At 45.4% G+C, this 20398-nt stretch overlaps 1 protein-coding gene across 1 annotated transcript in view; it reads left to right on the top strand.

Annotated features, from left to right (window-relative positions):
* stau2 (staufen double-stranded RNA binding protein 2) overlaps nt 1-20398 on the top strand; it is an 82410-nt gene that overhangs the window by 41674 nt on the left and 20338 nt on the right. The window contains exons 12-13 of the mRNA XM_071912934.2: nt 5557-5912; nt 16285-16398. Of these exons, the coding sequence (XP_071769035.1) occupies nt 5557-5912; nt 16285-16398 (470 nt within the window). The remainder of the gene's footprint in view (nt 1-5556; nt 5913-16284; nt 16399-20398) is intronic.

Below are 20398 nucleotides of genomic sequence, written 5' to 3'. Positions count from 1 at the left end.
GTTTCTGGATGATATATATCACCTCCTTCGCGGGTGTGAAAGAATCTCCTTGTTGTGGGAGATGAGTCAAGGCTGGGGCTGCATAACCGATCGTGCATAATCGTGTATTAAAGTTTTGGTTTCCACAATTACTATTTGTACAATATTGGCATATTGGCAATATTGATGCATTTCAGTTCATTTAGAATGTCCGCTGCTGCAGTTGAAAATAGTAAAGCTGTTGATATAAGATGCGAAAAGTGCAGTAAAATGATTTTGTTCTTCATATCTTCATACCAAAACTAATAATTGCGATTCAAAATCATGTTCACAATGTCTAGAAAAATAATGGGGATAATAATTTTAGCCAAAATCCTGCAGCCCTAGTTAGAGAGTATACGGCAATTGGAGTAGGCGAGCATTCATTATGTAATGTGTTGTGCTGATCAGATAAAGTCAGATAAAGGGAGAAGGAGATTAAGAGATAGAAGAAGAAAAAATGGCCTCATCAGTCGTCGCCTAAAGTAAAAGTGTGTGTGTGTGTGAGAGAGAGGGGGGGGGGGGGGGGGGGGAGTTGGGGGGTAGGAAACAGCTGGTCTCTGTCAACTGCAACTGTTAGCAGTTAGCAAGTCTTGTCCCTAATCAATATAAAAACAATGAAATAGCCTCACTGAACTCAAAACACTATTTCAAGACATTCTATTTTCAGTCGTTTCCCATGTCTTGGGAATCTGGCAACACCAACTTTTTCCATTTAGTCCTCATGGTCGGGGAGTTAATTATATGTTTATTACAGGTGTAATGAATTATGTAGAAATCCAAAATCCAAAATGAGGGTGATCCTTAAGCAGAGTTATGTTCATTGCAATATCGGAGCCCAATTTGTGGTAATGTCCCAGCTTGATAAAAGAACACACTGCAAGTGATTTCTCTCGCTCTCTCCCGCTCTCTCTCTCTTTCGCTCTTAACGCCGACAAAGTAAATGCCAGCAGCTTGAGAAAGAGCAGTTTGGGGGACAAATGAATAGTCTGTGAAATGTGGAGCAGCAGAGTGGAAAACAAACAGATAGCCTTATTAGATTCGAATGTGCTGTCGTCACTCCGATCTAATGGAGGCTCTTGGCAGCGCTGCGTAGCTCCGACACAGGGTATCCAACTACAGTCTGGAAAGGGGAGTGAATGTGATGTTTCTACTTTCCCATGTTGAAAAGTACAAAGCAGATTGGTGAGACTAATCACTGGGAATTGTTTTGTTCGCTCACTGCTGGTTCTTGACTCTGATGTATCCAGATGAAAACCGAGCTCCTGCCACAGCCACTCAACTTGTATAGCACTCACATCTGTAATTTAGTCCGGTTTTCTGAGAGATATATCATCTAAATTATGTTTATGGATATATTATTGTTCATTTGGATAAACTGTTGTAGCGCTTGTGGTTGCTATGGTAGCTCAGGCTCCAGGCATTGCCCCATGCCTCCAGAGCAGAGCCCCCTGGGAAACGAAGTCTTCCTTATTTGGTGATTATTCCCATTGTTGGCTAGGAGCGCGCCTCTGGACCAGTGCCATTCCCAGTCATAGTTTATCTCACACTCAGCGTGAGGCTTAACTATCTGCTAATTAGCTCTTTAAACCTCCCCAAACCGCACAACACTCACATGCTGCTAATGTCCAAATAATGTTTATTGCATAAACACCATTTACAACTCATTCAAGCAGATACAGCTGGTCTCAGTTCTGTGTGTGTGTGCGTGTGTGTGTGTGTACTAGTGTGTTTTGGTATGTGTGTGTGCTTCAGTATTGATGAATGGAAGATGTTTTTGGTTTGCCTATTGTTTTGATTGACTATGAAGCATGTTGGATAGGAGTGGGAATAACTGGAAATCAGTTTGAAATATTGCATTGCACGCAACAAAAATAAACTCTGACATCATGATCATAACATTGTTTTTCCTATGATAAACAATGACTATTGTAGCCTGTGCTAACGGGTGTCACTTAGACAAAGCTCTTTGGCTAGCAAAGCATAAATAGCAGAGAATGACGTCTCGAGTGATTAGGTGTGATCAAAGGTTGGAGTTAATTACACTTTCTCACAACAAGCTCTTGATATACTTTACAAGGGTTTAAATTACAGAAGTTGCTTTCACGGTTAAGTTCATTCTACTATAAACTTACATTTTACGAGGATTAAAAATTACTGAGCTGAGTGTTGATGTCTAGAAAATGGTTTAGTAGTACTGTAGTGGCTGATAGTACCATCACCAGCCAAAACTGAGCATACAGATCAACTAACATGCCGGAAGAGCGGCCACTGGCTAGCTATACTCCACATAAAGAACATTGCTGCGTTATGTAAGGCAACATGGGAGAAAGTAGGCAAGTGTGTCACAGGCCATTCATTCATCCCTCTCTCCTGTCCTTGCTCTCCCACATCACACACACACACACACACACACACATCACAGGCACACAAAGTAATGTGCGTGTGTGCAACTAGTGTGAATAATCAGTGTGTGTGTGTGTCACATTTGAGTGTGTGGTAATGTCCTCTGCCTCGTCTGAGCTGTGGGAGAAAGGCAGTGCTACAACAAATGGAGTGGCCGAGAGACAGGAAGAGAGTGTAGAGAGAAAGAAGAAGAAAAAAGAAATAAGAAGAGAGTGATTTTTCTCCCCTCTATTCCCATGGGTATTGCAGCAGGGCTTTTCACTTGAGTTGCCACATTTCATTTCCTGCTGTGCATGTCTCTGTGTGTGTGGATGTGTGTGTGTGTGCGCACGCGTTTGTATGCGAGTGTGTGTGTTGTGTGCATGTGTGAACTATGTGAAGGTCTTGCTCCACCGTGGTGATTTATAGCGCCGGGCTCCGGCCCTATCTGTTTTCGATCAGTCTCATGCTTGGCTCTGGCTTCCCTCCAGCGCTCCCCTGGCCCACCGGACGCCGAGTCTGGGTGGGACCCCTCCAAACTGCCTGGAACCAGCACCACGGACACACTCTCTCCCTCACTCTCACTCTTTTCATTCGCTCTCTCCTTTCTCTCTCTCTCCCCAATTGTCAGTCTCACTCTCTTTCCCTCTCGCGCTCTCTCTCCCTCTATCTCTCTCTCTCTCTCACTCGCTCTTGCCTGTCTACCTCACTCAAACTTCATGCACATAGTCTCACAATCACTTGCAAACATGCACACACACACACACACACACACACACACTCACTTTTATTTATTCACTCCCTGTTTGTCTCTGTCTCTTACTCTTTCCCTCTTTCTTTCACTCTCTCCTACATCTTCTCTCTCGCTCTTGCCCTCCATCCAACTCACTCCAACCTCATGTGCTCAATCACATGCAAACATGCAAACATTCTCACATACACACCCACACACACTTAGGCATACAGGCACACACACACACTCACATGGATTACATTCATTGCCCCTTTTCAGCCCCCCTAATGCTCTCCGTCCACGGCTGATGTCATGTTGGCTAACACCTTTCATTTTTTACGATGCTACATTCAGAATGCACAGGCCTGCAAGCTTTACTTGTGTAAATTCAAATTAAAGTTGTCATCGTGATTGGGGGGGTGGGGTGGGGGGGGGATTCGAACAGTTGTGTCATTGCTGGCTTGGGGTAGTTTGTTGTAGTATGAGTAATCTCCTGGATTTGATTGCTGTTTCCTTCAGCGTTTCTCCTCCTCTGGATCGGAGTGTAAACTTCATTGTTCATAATGGGAAACACTGTCTGCAGATTCCCAGAAACCTTAGACTAGGAGTAAAGCAACATCCTCCCACTTCGGTTTACTACAAGCTTGGAGTTGGAGTGTGCTTAACTTGTGTTTGTTCTCTCTTCCTCTGTGTGTTTGTGTGCGTGCGTGCGTGTGTATGTGTGGTGGTCATGTTAACTCAAACAGGAAGTGGGCTGTCAGTCATGCGCTCACTCCAGCGCTTTCTCCCAGCTGTTGGTCCACACACACGCGCGCGCACGCACACACACACAAACATGCTCACAGACATACACCCAGACACACACACAGCTGGTCTTCCTGTCTCTGGTGACCTTGGCTGGGCTTCGGAGGTTCCGCATGGTTTTCACATCCACTCATCCCCACCTCCTCCTCTATCAGAACTGGCTCCCAACCCTCCCCTCTCCTCTCCTCTCCTTTCTCCTCTCCTCTCCTCTTTTATCCTCTGCTCACTTCTTCTCTTTCTTCTCCTCCGTCTCTTCTTTCCTCAACTCCCCCTCCCTCCTCTCTCCTCTTCTCCTCTCCTCTCCTCAAATTGTGTGTTTCGTGTCTCCTTTTCTTTCCTCTCCTCTCACCTCCACCCCATCCGCAGGGCGATGAAAGAACCAAACCTCAACCACAGTGCTTCCTCCTTCCACCTGTCACGACCGTTTCAGGACGGCGGTCTCAGAGTGCGGCAAGCCAACGTAAACGAATTAGATTTATCCAACGGGTCTGGATGGGAACGCGGTCTTGGAGCGCTGTTCCGCCCAGCTGGCTAGAGCCTCCGCATGTCTGAGTAGAGCTGTGTCCTGTTTAAGAAAAGCCGGTCAGACAACAAAGATTTCTCGGCTTCTCAGATCCCAATCCTGCTGGACGTTTCCTAGAGCCACTGAAATATTCTGACGAGAACCATAGTTCGAGGCCGAGCCCGCTGCCGAGTTCTGAGTCGCTGCGTTTAAAGAGACATTATAGGTGTAGCGGCGATGCCAATTAGCTGACAGTGCTGTTTCCCATCATCCAAGAAGGATGAGGTCATAGCTGTTTTGTTGATATTGGTAGATGCTCGGTTCGTGTCTGCGTGTGTGTGTTTGTGTTTCAGGGTGAGAAAGAAAGAGACTGTGTACACACACAGTCTCTTTCTTTCTCTCTCTTTCTTTTTCCCAGCAGACACTTTGATAGTGCTCGGAACTGCCAAACCACATGAAACTGTCATCTACGTTCGGTGATGGAATGCCAGTTTGGGAGCCAACACGCACAGAAACACACACGCAGAAACACACACACACACTGAAACACACATGCAAATGGACACATTTCGCACGCACATATACGCACACACCTTGGCTTTGTCTGGTACTGACTGACAGTGGAATGTGTGTGCAAATCATTTTGACAGCTAATGATGTGAGCCTTAATGACCTTCTTCCTCTCTTCTTTCCCCCCCTCCTCATCTCCTACCCTCTCTGCCCCCTTTTTATCAACCACATGACCTCGTCAATACTTCATCACTATTGCTACACTCCCTTTCTTTTCTATCCTTCCTCTTTACATATTTGCCCCCTCTTCCATCCTTTCTTTTTTCTCCTCTTCTCTTTCTCCCCTCCCTGTCCCTCTCCTTCTACCCACCTCTCCATACCTCCTTCTCTCTTCCCTCTTTCTCTCTCCCTCCTCACTTTCATCCATCCTTCTCATTCCTCCTCCTCCGTTTCACTCTTCCACCTTCTGTCCCCGTCCCTCCATCCCTTCCCATCTCTCTCCCTTTTTCACCATCCTCTGCCCACTCGCCATCCCACTCCTTCAATCTCTCTCTTCCTCCATCCATCCATCTATCCCTCCCTCCCCTCTCTCTGTCCCCTCCAGCCCAGAAGGGTCTGCTCCACCTCAGCCCGGACGTCTACCAGGAGATGGAGGCCAGCAGGAAGCAGGGGGGCGGTGCCCCGGGCCCCGGCGGTAGCAGCCCCGTCAGCTACCTGACCTCCAAAGACATGGGGCCTTGCTCTGCCCCGCTGCCCCCGGGACACCCCCCTTATTACGGGGGCTCGGCCTCCTCACCCAGCCCGACCGCCACCATGGCCAGGGAGCTGCTGCTGAACGGCCAGTCGCCCACGGCCGACGCCTCCCTGGCCCTGAAGGGGAAGAGCCCGGCCCTGGCCTGCGGCGTCTCGGTGCAGCCCGCACAGCAGCTGGACTACCTGGCTCGCATCCAGGGCTTCCAGGTGAGGCGCGGGGAGGTGGACACACCGGGACCAGGGTGTCTGCAGGTCCTGGAGCAGGTCTAAAACTGTGTTCAATTGTATCATCTAAACTCAAGGCCTTTAAATGGTCTTGAATATAGTTAAATAGTATTTTAGGTCTTAAATTAATTCAGTTTTGGACGTCTGAAAAATGTTGCAGCTTCTTGGTGCAGTGTTTGTGTCAGGGAGAAATCAGCCCAGTCACGCAGGCCTATATGCCTACATTTGTTTTCAATTTCACGTCAATTTCAGTTGTGGAATTCAGTCTTAAATTTCATTTTAACTGGCATTAAAAAGGTCTTTAACAGTCTTAAATTTAACTTGATGAAACTTGCAGACACCCTGTGGTACAATCACACAGTATGCACACATGCTAAAGTGACAGCACAGATGCGAGCATGCTGGTGCATAAACACGCCTCCCCTCTCCCCCCTGAATCGACCCCCTCTGGGTCGTTGCTGTAAATAACAATGTGTTGTTAGTCAACCTGCCTGGTTATATAAAGTGTAAACACACACACATACATACATACATACATACATACATACCGCTTAAAGTGTCTTCAGATAAGAGACAGAAGGGCTTCCATTATAAAAGCATGTGTACGTTACATACATGCACACAAACCCACGTATGCACAAACATACACACACACACACTAACAGGTGGGTTGAGAGGGAAGCTGTGCACGCTCACACACTGCTTAGAGAAGCATTGCCAGGAAAAGAAGAGAGGAGGGGGCTATAAACCATGAGACAGGTATTCCTATAGGACAAGTGCACTTATGGGAAGAGTCTATAGAACAGCTTGGTAACACACTATCCGTTTTCTGTTTCTCACCGCGGACACTATTGGCAAGCTGTGGATGTAGAGCTGGAACTCAATCACACAGGTGCTTCTGTCATTACCGGACCGGACACACACATACATACACCCAACAGACACACACATAGGCAGTGTTCTCAGTGCTCTGTGTGTGTGTGTGTGAGAGAGAGAGACCCAGTGTCTGTTTTAATCAGCGCTGGCCAATCTGCGGCGCATACCACGCCGCTAATACCAGCGCCTGTTCATTTAAGCTGCAGATGCTTTTTATCAGTTGGAGCGAAAACATTTTATCTTAACCTGCTGAGGGTTCCTTTGAAAGGCCTTTGTTATTGCTCTGAGCCTTCCTGTGTGTGTGTAACCTGAGAGAGCGCTGCAGCCTGGCCAAGCCCAAACACACTCGTGCACACAGTTTCGCACTCACACACACACACACACACACACACACACACACACACAGCAGGTTCTGTTTAGAGCGGATGGGAGAGTTGGGCTCAGCCTTGTAAATGTGTGTGTGTGAATTGGGCCTCATTTAAGCCCTTGTCGTTCTCATGTTGTACACACTGTAACCCACTGCATTAGTTTGCGGTGTGTGTGTGAGTGTGTCTGCGCTTGTATGTGTGTGTCTGTCTTTGTCTCGCACGCGTTCATGTATATGTGAGTGAATGTGCACACAAGCACTGATGTGTGTGTGCGTGTGTGCATGCGTGTGTGTGTGTGTGTGTGTGTGTGTGTGTTAAGGGAGGAATCCAGGCTGTAATTGAGACATGCAGACAATATGTGTTCCATTGAGGGGATGTTTCATATCATGTGGGTTTGTAATGAGAACCTCTGGTTGCCTACACAGCCATGTTAGGCAGATTTTTAAGGCTTATGTATTCTTATGCGTTTTTGTGGGCTAAACCGCCACAGATTTCAAATGTTTTCGCCAAAATATGCACTTGTCTGCTTTTCCACTAGACCAGGACACGTAATGTGCCGCTTTGTGCCGGCTTGGCTTTCTCTAGACCACACTGAACAACAACAAGCTTTCAGATCCACTGTAAGCTTTTTTTGGTAATTTGATAATAATCTCCTGGTCTGATTAGTTACTTTGTTTTTGTAATCTAATTATGTTATCCAAGTGAACGGATTACAGTGACCGCCCAACACTGGATAAAAGCAACAGAGCAAGTACTGAGGACATTCTCATAGTGTCTGTTTCATCCATCCAGCTCCGCAGACAAAGGCCTGGGCCTACCTGCTAAGCCCTTCTTTTGATTTGATTGGAAAATAGCCTGTGGTGGAAGCTCTGACTGAATAAGCAACAGTGTGCTGTACTCACGCCAGCTTGGAGCAAGGATGCTGGCACCTACGCGAGTGTGTTTGTATGTGTGTGTATTTCCTATTAATTTGGCTGGCGTGTTGTTGGCACGGCGGGTATGTGAGCTGGAAGTAGGGCAGAAACAAAGGAGCAGGAGGTAATAGACAACACATGGACCATGGATGAAGTACTGACTGAGCCACGGAGCAGATTCTCTCTCTCTCTCTCTCTCTCTCTCTGTCCCCCTGTCTCTCTTTCTCTCTCTCTCTGTCTCTCTCTTTCACACACACACACACATGTGCGCCCTCTCTGCACTGGTTTGTTATTCTGGTGTTCTGTCTTTCGCTGCCCCTCCATCACTGCCTCTTCCTCCGTCCTTATCGCCCCCCTGCCGCTCGCTCTCCCTTACTTCCACAGATTTGCTAACACTCTAGTTTCTATCTGTGTAATTTGGAGAAGCTTGAAGGTTTCGACCCCTGCATTGCAGTCACCAGCTGCCCATTTACCATGCCCACCACTCTGCCATCACATTCCTTAATAGAGTCATCACAGCATTGACTGCCACCACTTTAGATTAATAACTGTTGCCTCATTCTAAAATGAGCAGGAGATTTTTATATAGAAGATCAATGATTGATGGAAATATAATGATATGAAATGAATGAAGAATTCTTTGTTGTTTTTTTCTTGGGCCAAGTCATCACACGCGTATAGAGCCGCGGTCCACACCTGTACGAAGACTAATCTACTGCTGTGTTTTCAGTGCTGATTTATTCTCTGACTCTCATTCCTTCACCCCACACACACATATATGCAAGTCAAACCGTTTTCCAGGCATTGATTGACGATGGTCACCTGCTTGGTTATTGGAAATAAACAAGATTGATGGAGAGGGAGTGTTTAACAGAGCGACTCTCGCTGTCTGTCTTGCACCTTGGTCTGTCCTGGTCTGAACGTGGACTGATAGAGCAGGAGTGATTCAGTGGCTGAGGGGTTTACTGACGAAGAGAGGAGTGAGAGGGGTAGAGAGAGGAAGGAAGTGTGGATGAAAGGCCAGTTTCACATGGAATCAGCTTGCGAGTGTGTGAGTCATAGCAGAAACTGCATTGTTTGGTGGGCCGATACTGAGAATGATCCATCAGGCATCAGAGGCATCAGAGCCACATGGAGGGGAAGTATGTGTATTCTGCCTGTAGCTACATCAGTGGGCAGGGAAGATTAATTCAGCTGCTTTATTAAACGATGAAGAGATTTATCTGGGTTTATCTTTTATCCCAAAAAGATTTTCAGCCTAACCTGTGTGCATCATTATCTTTCTATCACTGAACTTCATTTATTTACATCCTACATTTTAGGCATTTACCTTATGCTCTCATCCAAAGCGACATAGCTATAATAAGTCCAACTTGGAATAGACAACACAAAATAGAAACGCAAATTTTAAATCATGTCTGCTAGGAAGAACCTAATGGTTACACATTTCAAGAAATGTCCTGCATACGCTATACTGGTTTGAACTGTAAGTCGCGTGCCATCACCCTATTGTTTTGCTTAAAAATTATATACAGTAAGCATCTCATTGCATTTATTGCGCATTATACAGTAAGCCTTCTTCCTAAACAACTGGCAGGCACTGTGAATGTAGCACCTTTTCAGTATGAAAATTGCGATAATATAATTGCTTATTAAATAGTGGAAATGGCCCCTTGGGGTTTTGCTCTGGTTTTGCAGTGCAATGGAAAATATGACAGAACCACTTTTTTGTAATGTGGAGATTAAAATCAGCGTGTAGAGTTCTGATGGGGGAAACAACTGTGCACATCATAACCCAATAGATTAGTGTGTGTGTGTGTGTGTGTGTGTGTGAGAGGGAGAGATAGTCAGAGACACTATGCCAGGTATCAAGAAGACATGTAAAGTGTGCCGAGACAGTGTTGTCTCTCGAACCATGGCTACCTCCGCCGGCGTAGGATCAAATCCTTCCAGAACATTCTCTTTGTCTGTGGAAGCTTGCCTTGAGTGTGAAAGGGTCGACCCAGGTGAGTCAACCCTCAAAACAGACCCGCTCAAACTCCGCTCCACTCGGTTTGAAAGTTCGGTGTTTAAAAATGTCGTGTCTTGTTTATCTGACACGATTAACAAAGTTGAGACATTGCAGCGGCGACAACAGAAACCTTAGCGATACATAACATAAATCAAATCAACTTTGCAAGTTCACAGAACAAAGTCTGGAGTGTCTTATCATCTGATATGTTGAACACAGAATATAAACTAGTCTGGTTTTGATGACGTTTTAAGGTGATAACCCATGCAGAAGTAACAATTAAGCAAGTACACTTGCATATGCGTGTCAGTTCTGGGTCTGATGTGACTGGTAGTGACACGGGACATTCCCATGTTTGAGGCTCAGTGTGAATTTCCTCTTACATGTGATAGACTCAGATCAGCGTAGGCCTGGTTCTGTGTGCAAAAAGGTTATATGGTATCAGTCCATCAGTTCTGTCCACCTGCTAAATCCATAGGCAATAACACAACAGAGATAGTCATCAGTGGAGTTATGTTATCTAGCCGCAACAGGCTTAGCTTGGGGGAGAAAGGGGATGGCAGTTCTCTCTCTGGTGTATTGGAATCAGACCTTACACTTCTATGTTGGAAATCCCATGTTAATGAAAATACTATCCTTGCCGAGTGGCTGGTGTTGATATCCGTTCAGAACGGTTCCCAGGATTTCTTGCGCTTTCGCGACATTTGTTCTTCTTCTCTCCCCCCCCTTCTCTCCTCTTTGGCTGTGAAGGAAAACCACTTCAAATGGGGCCGGCTACACCTTGTACTCTGCCTGGCAATTTCTTCCCCCTCTTTTTTTTTTTTTTTTCCCCTTTTCGCTTTTCCCTCTCTTCCTGATCTCCCTCTGCTGTCTCTCTCATCACTGTATCAACATCAAACGCCTGATCTGGTCCAAACGTTCAAAGACTCTAACGGTTTGTTTCCAACCTCCTTGCCATCGTCCCATTCCTCTACCCTCTGTTTACTCTGGGATTTGCGTTAGAAAATACATTTTGGGATGGCTAATCCCACCACGTTTGATTTTTGCGGCAGGGTGATGGCTTCCAGCTGCGCCGTGCGGCATATTTGTGTGAAGAGCGATCTTTGAAAACAAGTTTTGTCGGTGGTATAAATCAGACCGTTAATGCTGCGCTGGCTCGGCGCACAGTCTCCCTGCTTACATGGTGGCCCTCTGCGTGTGTGTGTGTGTATGCCTGCGTACGTGTGTGTTTGGCAAAACAGAGTGATGATGTTTTTACACCACAATCAAGCCCATTCGCAAACCTTTAAATCAAAACCCATCAAGTGCCAGCGCAGCATATTGCAAATATGAATATGCAGCAAAATCTTTTTTTAACACAACCCACTTTGACTGTTGCCTTTGTTCTGTGTATTTTGATAGTATTGATCATATTTCATCTAATGCTCAGCACTAGGCAATGATAGCGTGTTGTGCCAGCCCAGTCCCAGCATGGGGAGATGGAGGGTGTGTTAACCTGGCACTTTGTTTGGAATCCAAACAGTTCTCTTCATTATCTGCACAGCGGAGGATGTTCTCAGAAACACGCTGGCTTGGGTTCTACAACCAATTTGGACTCCTTCTCCAGGCTGAGTGAGCTCTTTCACAAACAGCAAATGCACACACAGTCCCAAGTGATTCGATGACAATTTAATGATGGATAACAACATAATAAAATAGACCTTGTTTGTGCAATTTTCTATGGCCAACTTTCTCTGGATATGGAGTTTAGGCTAAAAAGTGTCGGGATACATACAAACTCACCTCAAATGCTTTATTTTCTTATAGGTAGAATTTGTTGCACTAAAAAGACCTGAAAAAGTCCTGAATGATGAAGCAGGTCCAGTATAGGGCCTGGCCAATATATTTGTGGGCAGATATTATCGGCCCGCCTTGGCCTTCCAGAGGTTTATTAGTACAGGCTTTTGTTACATCACTAATACGATGATTAGATCAGCACAAAAAAAGAGATTTCAGCATGATAATGTGGAGTTATTTTTATGCTTTTCACATTTAAAGTACACTAGATCATTGAAAAACAATGATAGCTCTAAACTAAATCTCACCATATGTTTCTTAGAAGTCTAAATTTGGGTAAGAGAGAGGTTATGATGATGAATTGTGTTGTGTAACAGCCCTGCCATGAAAACAAGTCATTATCGGCAGATATTGTTTATAATGCCTCCCCAATTATCATATTGGACCCAATACGATAATTAGGTCCCATAACTGTCTCTAGAGACAATAGCTGTCTCTGTTGACAGTCTGTGGAGGATTTGTTTTACATTGGAATGTGTAGAAATCTATTCTGTGAAATCAGGTTCTCGATAATTAACTGTGAGTACTTTTGTGTCTTGGTTCCATTGAATTGGGCGCTTCCTTTGGCTCATTGTCTAGAGTCATTTCTCTGTTATTCTGGCACAGTGTACTCCTTCAACTTTTCAGAGGAGCACAACTTTTTGGGGCTGTTTGCCTTCAACCCCCTGCCATTAGGACAAGTGAAAGGTATATTAACAATGTGCTTAAAACACTCTTGACCCCTGGGGTCCCCACTGAAGTGGCTCCGCATGGACCTCTAATTGCTTCTCACCAACAATGACAGCGTTCTTCGGCTGAGTGGACTTGTTTATTTATAGTAAAGTTGAAGTTATTTCCGTGCTATCTGACTCTCCACACCCTATACTTGGCTCAGTTGGGAGTCAAGCTCTTAGTCCCCATTGCTGGTATCCTGTGGTATCAACTGCAGTAACATGTCTAGATCAGTTTGAACACACCTAGTTACCATTTTCTTTGCAGTTATTTTAATAGCAGAGATCAGCTGTGCAATACAGTCCCAATGATATGGACATTTTGAGTGTAGTAAAGTGTAGTAATTTTGAGTAAGTATTTTCTGTTTTGGGGCATGGGTGCATGTATTTTGCCTACATGTTTGTGCATGCCCCTCTTCATGTCTGTATACCTCTATTTCTACGTGTGGGTGTGCATGTGCATGTTTGTGCACGTACATAAATGCGAGCGTGTCTGAGTGCTATGACTGTGACTGCTTTTCAGTTTGTGCATGTTTGTGTTTGTTCGAATGAAGAGGGGCATTTGAAGAAGAGCCATCCAGCTTTAGAAGCCAGAAGTCAGAGGTCGTTCCACATTAGTGCCGCCGATCAATCGCAGGCCTTGCGTAACTCTCCCTCTCCTTTGTCTCCAGAGGAAGTGGATTAGAGGCTGCTTTCTCAGTTGAGACCTGGGATGATTAGTTAGGCCTATTTAGAATGCATGGCACTCACAGATGCATACAAACATGCACTCAAACAGACGGGGTGGATGGGAAATGCTAGAATCATGAGAGCCAGAATGGACCGTTTGTTTCTAAGATACCTGTTATTTCAGTTTCCGACGGATCACTTATTTAGAAAATGATGTGATGCTGCAATTTTCTTTGACGCTACCAAGTCAGGCAACAATCTTTTTTTGTCTGCAGGTGAGAGTGAATCCCCAAATGAACCAGCCACTTTCACTGTTTTACCAGCCAGCCAGCTAGAAAGTGAGAACTCCAGGTGATTGTTGGTAACCTGCCAAAGTGGCTGTTTTTACCCACATTTGGCTGATGCTAATTTCCCACACTGAATGCTTCAAGTAAAAAACAACATTTAATAATCTGAAGCGCTTAGAGATCTGTATTTGGTAATGGTTGGTCAATGAATGGCTCAATAAAGACTTCATGTCTACCAAAGGAAAACCTGTATTGTAGGTTCCATTGTGTTACACAAGCACCCCATCACCAGCAGTTTACCTTGTGTAAGAGACCTCCTGACCTTTGGCCCCTGATGGCCAAAGATACTCAACAATTATTAGTTTCCATCAATAGAACACGCGCGTGTGCGTGCGTGCGTGCGTGCGTGTGTGCGTGTGTGTGTGTGTGTGTGTGTGTGTGAGAGAGAGAGAGAGAGAGTGTGTGAGCGTCTGTTTACTCCAGCACTGGCGAGGGGCCTCACCCTCGGTTGGGGTCCTGACAGCTTGCGATGGATGAAGCAAGCGGAGGCCCGCTGATCAGACAGCATGATTACACCATACATCACAGGCCCCCAACCACAGCCCTTTATCCTGCCTAAATGAACCAGCATACTGGACAATTACACACACACACACACACACACACACACAAAGATCCATATCTCTGCGCACACACCCTCAAGCACACAAGCATCACACACACAGTGCTGTCTCAGGATTTAAGGGAGAAACTGTATTTTCAACCCAACTTTATGAGATAGGCTTCTTTGCTCCCACTTTGTTATGGATACTAAACAATTGTGCTATATTCTTATCCCTAAATGCCAGGCAAAACATCTGCTATATTTGGTCAAGCAAAGTGCCCCCTCTTTCTCTTTCTCTCTCTCTCTCTCTCTCTCTCTCTCTCTCTCTCTCTCTCTCTCTCTCTCTCTCTCTCTCTCTCTCTCTCTCTCTCTATGGTTGAAGCCTGGAGAATTTATTAGAGATTAACTTGTCAGGGAAGGCTTTTTCCACGGCTCACTTTACTGCGTTCATCATTCATACACATAACAGATAGCATTCCACACTTTATCACTGTGGGCCCATCTCCTCATCAACAGGTGTGTGTGTGTGTGTGCGTGCGCATGCCTGCATATATCTGTATGTTTTCACATGTGCATATCTGTGTGTGCACATGTGCGTGTGCGTGTGTGTGTATGTTTTGATGCGTCTGCGTCTTTATGGGCAGGCATCCATGTGTCTGGCAGGCTGGAGCCCCCCCGCTTTTCCACATATGATCATAACTCACCCAGAGAGACACACACACCACTCGCTCTGGAAGCTTTCAGTCACAGATCATATACAGCCGTCTTTATGCGCGAACACACCCACCCACACACACACGCACACACACACATTCAGCATTCTGTGTTCCAAAAATGACATAGCCAAAAAACTAGGCAAGATAAGATGACACTTTATTGATCCTGAAAGGAAACTGAATGTACACGGAGGAAAATACACACGCACATGCACACACAACTTGGACACATTTATCGTTTATTCAAACAAAGTACATCACTTTAAAACCCATAGCCAGCATATGTCAATGTACGACAAGCCTACACACACACACACTGTATGCAAACTGTACATATACTGACATCAGCATGCATTTCCCGTAGCTCGTTCTCATATCCCATTTATTGTGAGTGACACATTGCTGTACAAAATATGAATAATGCATTTATGCATTACAGTGAATGTAGTAATTCTGCATTTTCTCATTATAGATTTCTAAAGCAGATGGTAGGTGTTGGCAACTTTGACAAATGCCCCTCATCATGGCTAGGAAATTGGGAAATGGCTTGCTTTATTATTGCTTGACTTTTGAGGAGATTGTAGTGGAGTCCATTTGTACGTTAGTAGGTAGGAACTCTGAGATACAAAGATGTACAGTCTTTTGTACTGGTTTGCTTGCTCATCATTTTACTCATTTGCTCATTTAAGTACTTAGCCACTTTGAGTCAGTTACACTCTGCTCTCCCTCTGTCCCTCTGCATCAGTTGGCTATTTCCTTTCTTTCAGGCATTCTACATAGTCATTTGTGCCATTTATTAAGGTGCCTGCAGCTGTCCTGAGCAGAAGTAGGCCAGGCAAACACCATGCACACATACACACACACACACACGCGCGCGCACAAACACATACTCGCACAGTGAGAGCGAGTGAGAAGTAGGGCAGACAGGCAGGCAGTATTACCCAAGCCCTTGGATCTGAGGAGCAGATTGTCCCTAAGGAGCATCATGTCATAACAGTCCTGATTGCACAGCATTTAGGAATGCCTGCAGAGTTAACCTCTCAATGATGAGGGGTCGCCGATGATGTCACCACTGCCCCCTCGGACCCCCCACCCACCCACACACCCAGCCACACATATACACACACACGCTCATTCTCCTCCGTTGCCATCTCTCGGAGGTGCGGGGAAATTGGCCACAAATGCTTTTTGGTGGCAATTAGACACGCAAGATTTACTCTCTAGCCTGCCACTTCCAAAAAAACGCCAGACTGTATCCCGTTGAAAATGTGAGATGCTCATGAGTTCAACCCTTGCGGCTTTTGTTCCTATCATGTGTCATTTTGGGATAGCTCACTTTGTCTCCCTTTGCCCTCTCCTCCAGGTGCAGTACAGTGATGGGCAGAGTGGTAAGGAGTTTGTGACCTATCTGACCCTCTCCCCTGTGCAAATGACTTTCCATGGCACCGGGAGCACCCTCCAAGCCAGCCATGACCAGGTATGTGTGTGTGTGTGTGTGTGAAGGGTGGATGGGTGTCACACCTTTGGCTTAGAGAAGACAGTACATCAAAATATGCTGTAGTTACACTAGAACGATACATCACAACATCACATGCATTATTACTCCATCACTGGAGTCTTAAGGCTCTGATACACAGAGCAACTTTTGGGGTAACAGCACCCAAAGACTGACCTTGGTAGTATAGATTGAGTCATATACAAATATCTTATTGCCAGGAGATGTTTCAGTAGATTTTTACCCTGTATCTCAGCTTTTGTTTTTATTTATGGGAATTCTGTCCATCTACTTTGCCCAAAATCTTGCCTCAGGTAGTTAAGTAGAGATCCTTAGTAAGTAGGGAAAAACAAACCTTGAGTATCTCTGTAGGTTCTGCTTACTCTGTAACTAGAGGTTCTGCTGAATATAGTATAAGGCATATTATGTGGAGATAGTTGGCTGAGGTCTCAGCCTCTCATTAGCAGAGTGGAGTTGGCTCCATGGCGTTATTATTAATCACTATTTTAAATCCTCTTAGGACATTAAAACCAGTCTGTCTCAACCCGTGATAACAATCAGTCTCATGCACTTCTCTCTGACAAGCCTCCATCAAAGTAATCACTATCCTGAAATCTGGAGGGGATCACCACAACTTTTTCGCATCTCTCTCTCTTTCTCCCTCTCGTTTTCCCATTCAGCCTCTCTCACTCACTCCCAGTATTCAGAAGGAGGCTCTTTGTCTTGCGTCGCCCAAGCAGAAAACCGGTTGCTTACATTCTATCATCTAAACATAGGACGCCCCTTTGTTCAGTGGTCTTCAAAGCTTTAATAACGGGCTGGCCCGGCCCTGGACGGGACGGCTGACGGGGGGCTAGTGCCGCCACCGCTAGCTGAGAGCCAAGCCAATATAGGCCAGGCAGGTCTGCGTCCTCGGGACCTGTTGTTGCCAGGAGCACTGGGGCATGACCGACTGTTAGAGAAGGCCTTTCTTTTTCTCTCCTCAGTACAGTGAGGAGCACGACCACAAAGGGAGCACCTAACAATGAGGGGTCACCCTCATCAGCCCCCACCCCCCGGCAACACTTGGCGAACAAAGTAGGCCCGCAGGCGTCACAAATTTGGATGGGTTTGCCATGACAGTGTGTGCACACCGGCGGTGATGCGGGCTGGTGTGACAACAGGATGGGGCTGGAGCGCTTTCAAAGAAGGCGTGTAACTGTTGACACACACATCAGAGTTACCTGTAAGTCATTAGAATAGGTTCCCCCAAGTGTTGGTGAATCCCAAACATCACGTTCCACATACACAACATTCAAATCGTCATATCTCTTAATTGTGGATGGATACTTCCAGTGGAGTCCCACATGTTTCCTATGCCACCTGTTAGCCTCAGCACACTCTCACCCACATATACACACACACATACACCTTATCTGTGTAATTAAGCATTGTAAATCTGATGAGATGGAACAGGGGATCTCTTACCTATGAAATGATAACCGTTTCCTGGAGCTTGTCTCTGCCACACACAGCACACACAATGCTGTGCGGTGACTCCAGTCAAGTTCATTATACATCTGTCTGGGAATTTCCTGCTGTGTTATCTGCGCTCTCATGGAGGTTTCTGCCAGATAGACCAGAACAATTGATAAAGATCAGCAGCCAAAGGGAGGTCCTCTCCACACTTCTGCCCGTGATGTATGAAGGAAAGATGTGTAGGATATGGCCTGGAGTTATGGATGAAAGGCTGAGGATTTAGAGTTGGGTTCTTGAAGCGAAAATCCACCCTAAAGCAGAATTCACTTCTGCTATGTGCAGCAAAACTTGACACAGCACTTGGTGAAATGTAAGCAAAACTTGGAGGAATTCTCAGTGTTCTGTTAGCAATTTGTAACTGTCACTGGTTTGCACTCCATTGCAATCACAAGAACAGAAATTAGTGTAACGTATGCCTCCAGTGATGACTAGTGTCTCCAAAATGTGTTTCAAAATATTCAGTTACGTTTGTGTATTCCTGGGATTTTGGGCAGTTCAGTCTTGATTTGGGAACATGAACAAGTCTTTACCAAAAATGAAAGAGGATAGGTTTTGGAGAAGAAGGGATAAGGGCTACAGAGGTATACAAATCAGAATCATAAGTATTAGTCTTTTTTGGTGTTGACACATGTACAGTGTAAGACAGAGGTCTAACCAAAAGATGAGCCAAAATAACAGTCAGCTATTATCTTAATTATCTTAATTGGCCTCTATGTTAAATGAGTATAAAACAATAACACAAACAAAAAAAGGCCAACTGTCCCACTACTACTTACTACAACAGTAGTAGTAGTAGTGGGGTGTATTACCTCATGATCCCAACAATGGGACATTCATTTACTACAAATAATGCTTCAAATGTATTGGATGAGGTGTGAATAGTGACATGGAATTAATTACAAGTAAAAGGAACATAGTTGGTTTTGTGACAATAAAAAGCAAATTGTTGGTTGTTAGACAGTAAACACTGGCGATTGGTGAAAGGACCCTGCATGTAGAGAGCAGAGGTGTTGTCAGCACAATCTTAAGAGTGGTCTGCTCTTCATCAACAAGTGTACACACACACACACACACACACACACAAGCACGCGTGCCAGTGGTCTTACCTGCCATGATCCTTGGCCTTGTGCAGACATTCCTGGAGGGCCTGTGTGTGTGAGAGATATACAGCTGGGTGCTCTTTCTGACCTCATGTGCCATCTACTTGGTGCCATCTGCCCAACACATGTGAGCCCTGAGGCAGCTAGCCCAGCTTAGCGTCGCCTAGAGCCAAAGATGTTTATAGTTTGTCAACATGTCCTCCATTTTGGTTTGGTGGTTTCAGCCTTAGGTTATGTTTTTATTCATTAAGTTTTTATTCAGTCTTGTCTATTTAGGGTTACCTTGGTAGAGTATGGGCTGTTAGTGAGAGGCATGCTTGAGTCTTCCTACAGGCTTTCCCATGTGGAGTTACCTGGTATGAAAATGGGGACCCTAGAAAAATTCCTAATAAAATTCCTAATATATACTAAATTGACTAAGAAAATCTGATTTTAAAATGAAAAACTACAGCTAAAAGCTTTTTGAATGCACAGAAGAACTGTGAAAACAATACAGTCTACCTGTATTTTTCACATATAAGCCTGTTTCATGTTCTCAGTTCCCATCTTCAGGCTTATTTTTAGGTGACCTCTCATCGGAAACATGGCCTAGCTTACATCTGTGAGGCACTGTGTGTGACCATGGATGCGAACTTCCGGCCATATCGCCTGCTGAATTGCTCTCGAGGTCGTATCAGTTCTGCTCAGTTACGGCCGGTTATAAGGCCAAATGAAAGGCCACGGCACAGGGATATATTTAGACATTTTTATATATGACGGGACTACATGCTTTTTTAGACAGGGCTGATTTCTGTGTTTGTTCTGCAGAGCTGAAGTAACTGCTTTGGCAGACCCTTCGTGGCGGCAGCGGGACACCAGGGGGGCCGGGGCCCACTGAGCTGTGTGTGAGGTGTCGTTGGCCCAACATGAACGGCCCGCAATCGAAGATGACAGGGCGACTGTTGTCTGCCACCAGACTGTGTGACCGTGTGCGCGTGCACACGGTTTGTGTGTGTGTGTGTGTGTGTGTGTGTGTGTGTGTGAGCATGTGTGTGTGGCTACTTTGCGTGCAGTGATGTCCTCAGCTGAGCCACGCCAGTCCCAGGGGCCCTGTCTCCCAGATTGTCAGCTGTGGCTGCTTGGGTCTCCTGCAGCAACAGCACATTTTAGCTGATCTGATATGACATGTTGAACATAGTGTATCAGGATTAAAATGTGTTTTAGATGTGTTTTCAACATTCAGGTAATGAGGCCTACTTATTAGATGATTTTTTCGGTATTTATTTCATGTGGCATGCGCCCCAGCCCAAAAAGCCCCACGATTTCCCTGAAAATGTTTTTCCTCCTATACTGTCTGTCTGTAACTGTGAAGCAAAGCGTCATTT

Source organism: Centroberyx gerrardi, chromosome 22 (genome assembly GCF_048128805.1).
Source record: "Centroberyx gerrardi isolate f3 chromosome 22, fCenGer3.hap1.cur.20231027, whole genome shotgun sequence".
NCBI lineage: Eukaryota > Metazoa > Chordata > Actinopteri > Beryciformes > Berycidae > Centroberyx > Centroberyx gerrardi.
The sequence above is the reverse complement of the archived record's forward strand: the minus strand, read 5'-3'. Positions and strand labels throughout refer to the sequence as shown.